Genomic DNA, 12,207 nt, shown 5'->3' on the forward strand with positions numbered 1-12,207 from the left:
TCGACACACTCAAAACTTAAGCGAGTACCATTATTTTCCTGTGTGAACACAGTATTGATTTGTTAACACTACAGCTTTCAAAAGACATTTAAAAGAAAGGTTTAGGTTATTATTGTGAAGAAATAGTGCTGCAGAAGAATAGAGTACTGGCTGTCATGTCTCCACTTGAAGTGAGCAAAAGGTTATTCAAACAACACCACCCACAAAACAAATATATCTTCCCCCCCTAAACTGCACTATCACAAGCCTGCTAGGAGTAAAACACAATGTCCAAGCTTCTTAAAGTTTTCCCACTTTGTGGTTGTCTAATGTGTTGGGAGTCTGTAACCCTGCTGTATACATAGAGGTTAAGGGGCAGAAGGAAGGAATTCATTATCCTTGAGCGGCTACAGACTTTGGCGAGAGAGAGACCTTCAGATAGGGCATACGTGCTTCCTCCTCATCTCCGCCAGCCGCCAGTATCTCCACAACCAGCTCATGATAAATAGGCCCGATCAACGGCGAGCTGATTGGTGAAACAAGTAGCATCGAGGCTACAGCAAAGATGAAGAGGAGGTAAGAAGTGTCTCTGTTGGAACAGACTGAATCTATTACGTTTGTAGAGCTACCGTATATATCAATGCCAGCAAGGACAATGCAATATTTGTGAAATTATAAAGACGGACGCTGATTATCTCATGATACTTTGTAGGTAGCATTAACTAACAGACTATACAATGAGCCAGTGCCTCATTAATTGTTTTTACAAAACCAGTAACTTAACCATTGATATGCTGGAGCCTCACAATTTACATGTCTGATTAATCTACCCTGTTATCTATATTTCATACTTCTCTTTCTTTTAGCCGTTATCTGTCTATTGCAGTGTGTTCCTCTGCTTAACAATACACAGTATGATGACTGATGAGAAACACTGCTGTGGGACAGCCATTGTTGAGTAGGCCTACTCATTTTAGTTGCAAAATGCGACACCGGAAAACAATGGCAATCAACACAATGCAGAAAGCTAAAAGTTAAAGAGAGTCGAGTGACAAGTATTGAATAGCCTATAACATACAAAGTGTTTCTAATTTTAACCCAAGTATAGACATCCAAAAACTACAAAAAGGTCAGGTTTCTTTTCTTAGAAATGCAATGCAAAGAAAAAGAAGAAGAAGAAGAAGAAGAAAAAGAAGAAGAAGAAGAAGAAGAAGAAGAAGAAGAAGAAAATGAAAATGAAAAGAAAAGTTGTGAAGCTGCCATGGAATGTTTGAAAAATCCGAAACCACTCATAGCCGTCTGTTAAATGTAAAACTAGAGCTAAGAAACTGTTAGTTTAGCACAGAGGCTGGAAACAGGGGGAAACAGCTAGCTTGGCTCTGTCCAAAGTTTTAAAAAAAATGAAAGTGTAAATCAAAGTGTAAAAAAGAAAAGTTGCGGGTTATGCACTATTTCTTGGCTGCGGGCAGTGACTTCTTGCCCACCATAAACAATGCAGGTGTTATTTTACACTTTGGTCTTTGTACGAATTAAACAAATCATATGTAATGTGTTGATTTGTTAGCTTTAGAGATGCTGGTGGGTGTATTTTGTTTACTTCAGAACCAGTCAAGCTGTTCACCTCTGTTTCCAGTCTTTATGCTATGCTAAGCTAAGCCAACCATCTCTGGATTCAGCTTCATATTTAACGGACAGGTATGAGAGTGGTATCGACCACTCTTGCGAAGAAAACACATTTCCAAAACTATCTTTTTAAGTCGTCACAAGAACAGTAACAGATTTTTCAAACCCCTCCATGATGTTAGGTGAATCAGGTGTATAGGTGTATAGACAACATCACATGTTATCTGGCTTTTGTTTAGTGAACCAAATAAACATTTTAGACCTAAAGAACTACTAAACATTTTAGTCTTTTCAATACACTTATACTTCAAATAGACCATTGTTGTAATGAGAATTAAATCTACTGTATCACGTAGAAAATTAGGTTTTAGGGGAAGAGATATGTAAGTCCTTTTGTTTATACTTTCACATGCACCGACTCTGTAACATTGTTAGTTATGAGTACATTACAGGGACTGGAGGACAGGTATTACATTTTCCATTTTGATTAATTTCTTATGTACAGTCTGATACAGCTTTGTTCCTCATATGATTACATCCCTCATAACACAGTGATTGTCCCAACGCTTTGCTAGACGTAATAACAAAAGCCAGAGACCATATGAAAATGCCACAATAACAAAGGATGTGGAAACAAAATACCTGGCAGCACAGAAGAGGTTCATCAAACACAAAAAAATATATAAATGGAAACAGAAGTTGGCTGTCTGTCACCTGGCAAAAAGGGGAGGTGATGTAATAACTCTGAACAAAGATGTTCCCTCTAGCAAGTCAACCCTTTAATTACAAAACACGATAGGGACCAAGGCCACCCAATATTACCACAGCAACCTTGATACAAATCGTAAAAGGCAAATGAAGCGTTTAAATAAATAAAAAAAAGTGGGGAGGAGCAATAGCTTTGCAGCACAACTTGTAGAGAGCGTAACCAAGACAGAGGGAGAGGAGCGAAGCCGAGAGGAGAGGGACGATGAGCTGCTCAAGAAACAGGCATATGAAAATTGATGGAGTCTGGGGAAGCAATTGATAGTTAGAGGACAGGAAGCAGGCTGTAAGGCAATTATCACTATCTCTGCCATTTGATTTAGGACCGTCTGAGTGTGTAATACCGCAAATTAATCACATCCAGGGTATAGGTACATCAGGACCCCATTTCTGCCTTTAATTTCTATGATTCTTCTCGATCACTGGAAAAAGCACATTAGAGAGTGTGTGTGTGTGTGTGTGTGTGTGTGTGTGTGTGTGTGTGTGTGTGTGTGTGTGTGTGTGTGTGTGTGAGAGAGGCAGAAGGCGAAGCTTGATGAGACAGTTACCTTACTGTATATATGAATGCTCCTGACAAAAACAAACGGCACCATGCTATGTAAACCCACACACACACTTCCATATATTTAGACTAATGTAGAAACAAACAAAAAATAAACATGTAAATAAAAAGTACAGAACAAATACAGAACATGCATGCGCTGTGCATACATAAACAATATGTGTGCCACCCACAAGGCTGCAGCGTGAGCAGGATGTCGCACCAACCCAGAGGACCATCTCCATGAATAACATTAAATTTAATCACGTAATATTATTCTTAGTCTATTAAGCACATGTTTATAACAATAATTAACTTTTGTTCATTTTCACTGAAGGTTTAATTCAACAAAGGAAATGGCATGTTTAGTAATTCAGGCTGCAGAAGGCTTGTAATGAATATTCTGGCATGTTACAACAGCAGGGCATCACTATCAATGAAATGCATTTATAAAGAACGGTCTTGATTGACCTGCAGGTTCAATATACGTAAAGTGCTGTGATACGGTTATATATATTTGGGTTTCAGATCATGTGTGCCCCCTAATGGAAAGATTCATTCTTATAAACATAACTCTTGTATAACTAGAACTCCAAATTATGCTATTTTTTTATTCTTTCTAGATACAATTTTGGGCTCTTTGCCCAAGAAGAAAAAAAAGTGTGCCTATCTATGTTTGACTTATGTTCAACCATACAGAGAAGAGAAGCCATCTGGTTTGCATTTTAGCCACTGTTACCCAAGACAGTGAGCCCAACACAATAATACATGTTTCAATGTGCAGCAGTAAACAGGCCAACAGGGTCAAGTTTGAAACCTATAAGCCATCCAATTTAAATATTACCATTTGTTTATCCACTGTAATTCAATGAATAATGTATGCTCATTACTACTACTGCTGAACTTATTAGACATCTAAAGCCATTTCCTTACAGATTTACAGGATGTTATAAACAGTTTTTTTTTGTTCAACAATCAGAAGGATGCCTTTACCAAAAACGTCTCTATAATATGTTTACGTGACTGCTTCTTCATTATTAAGGCTCTTGTAATTAACAGCAGTTACTCTAGCAAAACCCTTCAGACAAAACATATATAGATATATATATATATATATATATATATATATATATATATATATATATATATATATACACACACACATACACACACACAGTACATATTTCGCCTTTTATAGAATACTTTTTTACCTTAAAATACCTCCTCAAAGTTGGTTTTAATTGAGATGAGACAATCCTCTCAATATGCTGTAGGTTTTTCTTTGCGGTCAAACTGCAAGTGTCCTACCGAACCACAAGGCTGCCCTCTGGTGGTGTAAAAAGAATGATTAAATGACTTATATAAGACATATAGATAGAAGGTAGATTTTAGAGTAGACCTGCCTTTACTGTCTATTATTTACATTTGCCACCTCATAACCTGTAGTCCAGGGCCATTACTCTGCCAGCTGGGTATGAGAATAAAATTAACTGCCTGTTGTACATTTTGGCGACCATATAACATTACTGGTGATGGTACAGGTTAAAAAAAAGTATCTGCATTCAGAACAGTTGTATTGTCTGCGAAGTGAAAAGACAGGCCAACGAGATCTACATTCTCCAGTTAAGACATAAACCAATCTTGTATCTTGACAGGAGTCTTTTGTGTGTTGGGAAGTAAAACTTACAATGTAAGATTTACAATGACATACGCTTAAAATGAGCCTTCACTCTCACCAAGATTTTAAATCAGTCAATTAATTTGCTAATGCTGCATGGACCTGAGTGAACACATTTGAAATGCAATCACAGTGAAGCTCCATTGACTTAAAATATTTAGACATGTATGTGTTGTGATCTATGGAAGCAAAGAAAACCCATAATAATTAGAATCCTATAAGACACTGAAAACCTGCTTGTAAAACCACCACCAGAATACTTTAATAGTATAAAATTCATACAGATGGTTTTCACCTTAAAAATCAATCACACACACACACAGGCTTTATTTGCTTCCACACGGTCCCTGTGGAAAGAAAAAAAAAAAAGGAGAATTTGAAGTTACTGTAACACTTTATTTTCTTAAATACAACAGAATATAAGTACAGCCAGTCACACACATATTTTAGAGGCAGAAGACATCCTGGTCCTTCTCACCCTGCTTTCATAAAAGGGATAAAGGGAAACCTTGGGTGGCATCAGAGGCTACGTTTACACACAAATTCACTTATACAGTAAAGAGTGCTGGCCATATTCCAGTTAAGATCTTAGTCAGGTTTAATTGGCATGCAACTTAGATAATCTGTGACAGAGTATCCATGATGTGACATACAATCCATTTAGCAAAAAATACTTTTGGGTACTATCTTTCTGATTGAACAAATCCAGGTTTACTCCAACTTTTTTTGACTCTTAATGGTCACAAACAGGGCTGGTGAGACTCACAGGCCTCATTGGACAATTGGATATCATTAGCCTTTAACGAAGACTTTTGATAAAGTATTACATGTACAAAATCAGCATTGTGCATGAGAGTCTCAATCTTGTTGCCAACCGATTTATAACCATGCACAACAAGGGACGTGTCTTGAACAGGTTCCTCCAGGTTAGGCCTAATTGTAATTTCTGACATTTCCAAGAGTCAACACAAAACCAGAATAACCACATTAACAGCACAGACACCTTGCTCCATGCATGTAAACATAGCCAGTGTTGTCAGCTACCGTATATACAGTGAGGATTTCAGGCAGTGCACGATGAGACCAGGTCAGTAAGTCAACAGTTGAAAGGTTCATATTTAGGGGTGTTGAGGTTCAGTCTCAACGGTAAGATGTTCGCAGCCAGGTCAAGACATCATTTTAAATCAACTTCTGACGGTCTGTCTCTGAATTCATCTCTCAATAGTACCATCACCGAAGCAATAACAGATTCATTGGCACATTAAACACCATCATGAAGAGAGAGTGCTATAATGAATATAGATCATTTCTGACATTTAAAAGACTTTGTGAGATAAAAATCTAAGCAACATCATCAGTGAGCCATATCTGTGATATTTTTATAACAAAAGTCATTAAACTAAGAAAAAAAAAATGGGGATAGGGACTCTTCGGTGTAACAGTGCAGTAGTATGAAATGATGTATTCATAGTCATTAAAAGTCTGATAGGCAGCAGGACAATGAACACAAAACATGCTCTGAACAGATGCATCAACAAAGAGACATCAGTAATCTTCCATCCATCTCTCTACCAATAATGAGTGCCAGCCTCATTTTCAACATAATTCACCAGAATGTTAACACCCTCCCCCCACCCAAAAAAAACCTCCTTTTTAAATAAGAGGTACAATATTTGGTTTTCAAATTGGGTTTTTAACCTTCCCAGAATATGTTCAAACATTAGTTTGGCAGTGTAAGTGCCTTGACAAATAAAACCCCTAAATATCAAGACCAGCAATTTAACTTGAATTGGTATCTGACTGAACTATAGAAAGTGGCATGGAACTGTAAATTGTAAAAACAAAAACAAATGCTTGCATGATTTGAAATGCTACAATTTGATTAAGACCAATTATTCTAAATACAATTGGGTAAAAGGCATCTTAATAAACAAATTTTTCTGCTCACCTTGACAGAGAGCGTATTTCGGATACGGTGAAGTAAAACCACATTCTTTTAGACTGACTAAAACCAGACTAATAAAAAAGCAGTCTTTGCCGTGTTTAAGTACTACCTCTAGTGCTACAGAAAACTTATAAGCTTCTCTTTTCTTCATTGGAAGTAACAAAAACACACCCTTAAATCACTTTTTAAGATCACTGTAGTTTGGCAGATCACATTAAGAAGAAATAATGATAAGTCACTATCACAAACTGATAACTTTCATTTACAAAAACACGAATTATTTTTAAATGGTCACTACACAGTACAGATGGCGAGATACCATTTTTTGCTTCCCGATACCGATTCTGATACTAGAGATGTAGAGATGTTACTAGAGATGTTACCAGCGTTTTAGGCAGTATCGGAGCCGATACCGATACTGTATCGGCTCCGATACTGCCTAAAACGCTGGTATCGGTAAGTACTGAAGTTTATGCACCGATCAGATACCACGTAATAAAGCCCTAAAGAAAATCTACATTAAAGTAGTTTATTTATGTTCTTTTTCCATTATAACTGACTGTCAAACTGCAGAATAAAAGAAAGTTCTGGGGCGTTCATTGTTTGTGTTTGTTCATGTTTCACAAAGAGTTTAACCTGAGCCAGGCCGACAACAAAGATGGAAATCATATCACATCCATACAGGGATAGTAGTATACAGCTGTTAAAACATAATAAAATATACGACACACTGGTATCGGATCGGTACTCGGTATCGGCCGATACGCTAATTCAGGTATCGGAAAGCAAAAAATGGTATCGGGCCATCTCTATCTGATACACTGAACTTACGTATCAGCCGATACCGAGTACCGATCCGATACAAACAAAGTCAAACAATGAACGCCCCAGAACTTTCTTTTATTATGCAGTTTGACAGTCAGTTATAACGGAAAAAGAACAAATAAAACTATAACGTAGATTTTCTTCAGGGTTTTATTACGTGGTATCAGATCGGTGCATAAACTCCAGTACTTCCCGATTCCAGCGTTTTAGGCAATATCGGAACCGATACCGATACTGGTATCAGAACATCTCTACTACGGAGTAAAATAATTTTTTTTGTTTTTAATAATTTTTTTTTTTTTTTTTTAACTCATGTCAACTCTTACTCCTCCTTCTCGTGCAGAGAGGCACGGACACGATTGCGCACATAAAAAGCGGTGAGAGCACTGCAGCAGGCAGTGAAGATGAAGAGTGCAACGGCATCGTGTGCGAGATCGCCGTGAAGGCGCTCGTAGAAGGGACGGCGCTCTGTGAAGTCTATTTTCAGCGCTTCGATCTGCATCAGGGTGCACACCACCACGAATATGTGAAAGATCTGGTGGCCCTGCCCGATGAAGTCACACCTCCCAGGGAACAAACTCTCCGGGTGAGGGCAGCAGAAGAAATAGGCGCTGATAAGAAAAAAGACCATGTGGTAGACATGGTACGTCACAACTGGGTCTGAGCAGCCCTCCTGGTAGCAGCTGTAGATGCGGTGAACCACAGGGCTTATGTCTAAACAGTAAGCCAAGGCTGAGGGCACCACTTGGCAGAGCTTGAGGGATAACTTTGACAGCTCGGGGCTAGCATACTTGCCGTAGCAGCAGCCAAAGCAAGTAAGCCAGGCCAAGAATGCTGCAGCGGGTAAAAAGAGCCCTTGCACTCTAGTGTGCCACTCTTTCTCTATGGCGTAGTAGTAGTGTGCCAGGGCACTGCCATACTGGTAGACAGCCACCCCAACATAGTCGAGGAAGTAGAAGCTGTAGAAGGAGAGCTCGGACTTGGCAGAGAGGAGATGAGCGAGAGCGCTGAAGGAGAGGTAGGTGAAGGCTGCCAGGAGGACAATGAAGAGGGGCTGGGCGTGAGGGTCTCGCAAAAAATCCACCGTCTCCGAGATCTCCTGCCACTTCACCAAGATGATGAGGGCGGCCAGCAGGTGGGTCCACACATTGAGGGACTCATTGTGCCTTTGGAAGAGGGTGAGGAAGTAGTAGCGCCAGCTTTGGTCTGGCTGTCTGTAGCCGGTGAGGATATGGCGCTCGCGGAACACCCAGGGAACGTCGGACACCTTCACAGTGCAAGGCAGCGTGGGGAAGGCCGACTCCAGCAGCTGAGGGATCTGACGCAGCTGCTGCGCGTTGATAAACAGGCGACCGATCTGCTCCATCACCACCGTCGCCATGGCAAACTGGAGGCCAGAGGGGAGGGTGGAAACAATGAGCGAACAGTCAGTTAGTCACTATCTGTCTGGCTTGGAGCTACTGTCGTCTCCAGGTCTGTTTGTGTGCATCTGCACAGGTAGCTACAGTGTGTGTGTTCCTGCAATACTATCACAAAGCAAAGAGGAGTGCATTAGTAGTTTGGTCAATGAACAGAAATAAAAATGAGATAATCAATGAATCATTTACTCAATTATCACGCAAAAACGTTGGATTCCAGATCTTGTAAGTTGTCCCTTTTATCTGATTCTGAATGGAATATCTTTGGTTTTGTACTGTTGTTCAAACAAAACGTAAATGGAAGGCATCACCTGTGGCTCTGGGAAATTGCAACAGGCATTCCTGCTGCTTTCTTACATTTTATAGACCAAATGATGAATCCAAAAAAGGTAATCAATACATTTACTGATCATAAAAACAATCATTAGTTGCAACACTAAATCAAGCTTAATAAAAACTTCTGGTCAAATGGATGGGAATGGGATGCCTGACATCACCACCTTTTTAAGTTGTTTGTCGTTTGGCTGTGGATAGAAACTGTATGTCTTTTGGTTGGATGGTTGGTGCTGGGCAGGTGGTGTACAGTGGGTTTATTGCTGAAAGGCTGGAAAGCTTGATGTGTGGAGTGGAAGTATGGGCCAGAAAACCAGAACAATAAACCATAGACTAAAAGGCTCTATAGAGATTAATTGCCGTGTTGAGTAATAATCCTGTGTGTTTGACACTGATGGCGACCCCATTCACATTAGTCATTTTGGTCCATTGTGCATCTTTGAGAGTTTTCATTTGAATAAGTGAATTACCCTGATGTTTTGATTATTCATACATCATGGATTCTTCTCAAATTGTAGGATATAACTTTTACAGTAACCCCCTTTCACACGTGCAGTCTTTCCCTAAAATGTGCAGGGGCATTAGCTGCATGTGGTCATGTGTGAATGGGAGCAGGGGTCGATATTGAGGTGACAGTAGTTGTGGTGCTTTGTTTGTGTTTTTTTGACCGACCATCTGTGTCTCTGATTGTGTCCCCAAGCCTTTAGCTGCTTTACAACATGATGCATCTCTTTGAAAGACTGTTGCACACTACAGGACACTCAGGTGCAATAAAGTCTCTGACCTTAGCTACCCTTATAGTCATAAATTCTGCCAATGAAGTTTTCTTTTTCAATTTTCAGCATCTGTGATTGCAAATTACTTCCTTAAGAGTGTAGCACTCAACACAGAGTCAATACTTCAAACAGCATCTACGTTTAAGAGGTTTAGGAAGGATTTGAGAACAGTTCTTAATACAAAAGAGAGTGGGTGGTGATAGAGAGAGAGAGAGAGAGAGAGAGATATGTTTATTAATGGATAAAAAAAAACGTTTTGGCTAATCCCTTTTAAGACACACGGATATGATTAATGTATAATATTATAAATGGTAGAAGACAGTTGACAAAAGGCCCGACTTGTGCTTCCAACGCCAATTATCATAGCACTGCAAAATGACTCGGACCTGACCTGCGGATGATTTGGAAACAGAAAATTGTATTTGTTGTACAAATATAATGTTGTTGTACAAATATAATTTTCTGTTTAGTAATATGAACTGTATGCTGTACTGATTGTCTTCAGGGCTATAACCAATATGAGAGCCCTGCACATACACTGGGACCAGGGTTAAAATCAGTTAGCCTACACATATTGATTTGATTGTGCCCACTCCAGATCTTTCTGGGTTCAAGCACTTCACTTCCCAGAGATTTTGGGAAGGCAGAGGCAGCAGCCTTTACAGAGATCAGGCTGTGTGGGATGAACACAGGCCGAGGTTCAGGAGGAAAGGCGTGGAGTGATGAAAGGAATGAGATTACGTAACATAACCAGTTTCGACGTCCACACCCTCTGCTTCAAGCAAGGGTTGCCATCCTTTCAAATATTTATGGGTGAAGACAAATGCTCGACAATAATAAGGAAGGATGAAGGAAGGATGTTTCACATTGTATGTATTAAAGCCCAAGCCTATATGGGCCTGTTGCAGCGAATTCCCACAAACAAATCTGATAGCACCTGATAGACATGTCTGTTGAAATTTGAGATCCAGTGTCCGAAATTAATTTGAATTCACCTTTCCTCCGAGCCTGGAGGGCTGCTTCGATTCTCCGTGTGCATCACAAACCTGTGCCGTGTGCTGTTTAGTGTTGAATTAAGAAAATACCGCTGCACATTCATGAAAACTGACTGGCGTTCGAGGAAAATCTGAACGTATTTCACGCCATGCCACTTTTACATTTCACCGGAAAAAAATGCATGGTTTTTAGAAATGAAATTAATCAAACTAATAAAGCGGACGTACCTATAAATGGTAGAATCAATCCGAATCCTTGAGTTTAGCAGTCGAAGAATGGTTTGGAGAACATAGATAACATTGTTTGAAGGGGTGAACGGAGAAAGGATGACCGTGACGGGAGCAGCGCCTGGCGGCTCTCACCGCCCCAGCTGCTGGGAGGGCCGCTTGACAAGCGGGCCTTCTAGCCAATCAGAAAACGTGGTGCTGCTCTTTCCTGCGGTCGCGCACATTGTTTTGACCAATAGCAGCTGCCGCGTGGCCGATCAGTCCACCCGCTCTTCACTAAAATTCTTCCACTGTCATCTGAATGTATGGCACTCCCATGAGGCATTTATCTCATATAGGACTTCTTTATAGCATGGATGTACAATAAGACCGCTTTATATACAGTCTACGATAAGGACCCGTTGGTTATCTCAGATTCAGATTCAGATTCAGATAACTTTATTAGTCCCCAAGGGGGCAATTCAGTTTTACAGCCAACCCATCCATTAAGGGTTAAACTTAAAAAGTGCATTAAAAAGTGCATTAGCACGCAATGTATAGAATGTGATGTTATAAAATAATGAATTAAAATAAACAATAAATAGTAATGCAGCAGTCATACATCCCCCTGTATACAGATGCTTCTCTCTATAGAGCTCAACAGTCCCGCCCCTCCTCTGAGAGACCTTGGGTTCCGGAAGTAAATTTCCCATTCATTTCTCCCATTAACGTCTGGGAAAATCCGTTTATAAAGAGTTTTAGACCATGCCTTAGGCTAACCAGGTGGGACGTGACTCATAAGCATACAACGTATCATTTCGAGTAAAAAAAACAGAAAATCCCCAAAAAGTCAAAGGTACAAGACTGTGTACACATTGTCATCTCAGAGCGAAGGAACTACTCATCTCATAAACCACCGCGCACCACTGAACAAAGGAAGCTAACGTTAGTTTAGCTAACAGCTAAGTCGGCTAACCGCTAGCTGAGACAGCATGTAATAACTTTAAAAGACCCTCAAAATAAAACCTGAAAATAACCGTTAACATATATAACGGCTGTTACGTCAGCTGTAGACGGCTTTACCCAGTGTTAAGTTTGAGTTAACGTTATTTTACACTGAAT

General features: G+C 39.9%; 1 protein-coding gene across 1 annotated transcript; it reads right to left on the reverse strand.

Moving 5' to 3' along the window:
- Positions 1–6,713: 6,713 nt before the first annotated feature.
- Positions 6,714–11,253, reverse strand: paqr7b (progestin and adipoQ receptor family member VII, b). Its single transcript, XM_078253282.1, has 2 exons — positions 11,107–11,253; positions 6,714–8,743 (listed from the first exon to the last, which is right to left on the reverse strand). The coding sequence occupies exon 2, from the start codon at positions 8,735–8,737 to the stop codon at positions 7,679–7,681; it is 1,059 nt and encodes a 352-aa protein (XP_078109408.1). The 5' UTR covers positions 8,738–8,743; positions 11,107–11,253; the 3' UTR covers positions 6,714–7,678.
- Positions 11,254–12,207: the final 954 nt, after the last annotated feature.

This window comes from Sander vitreus, chromosome 6 (assembly GCF_031162955.1).
Source record: "Sander vitreus isolate 19-12246 chromosome 6, sanVit1, whole genome shotgun sequence".
Classification (NCBI taxonomy): domain Eukaryota; kingdom Metazoa; phylum Chordata; class Actinopteri; order Perciformes; family Percidae; genus Sander; species Sander vitreus.

Coding starts and splice junctions, on each gene's coding strand:
- paqr7b (XM_078253282.1), bottom strand. CDS start 8,737: ATGGCGACGGTGGTGATGGAGCAGATCGGTCGCCTGTTTATCAACGCG.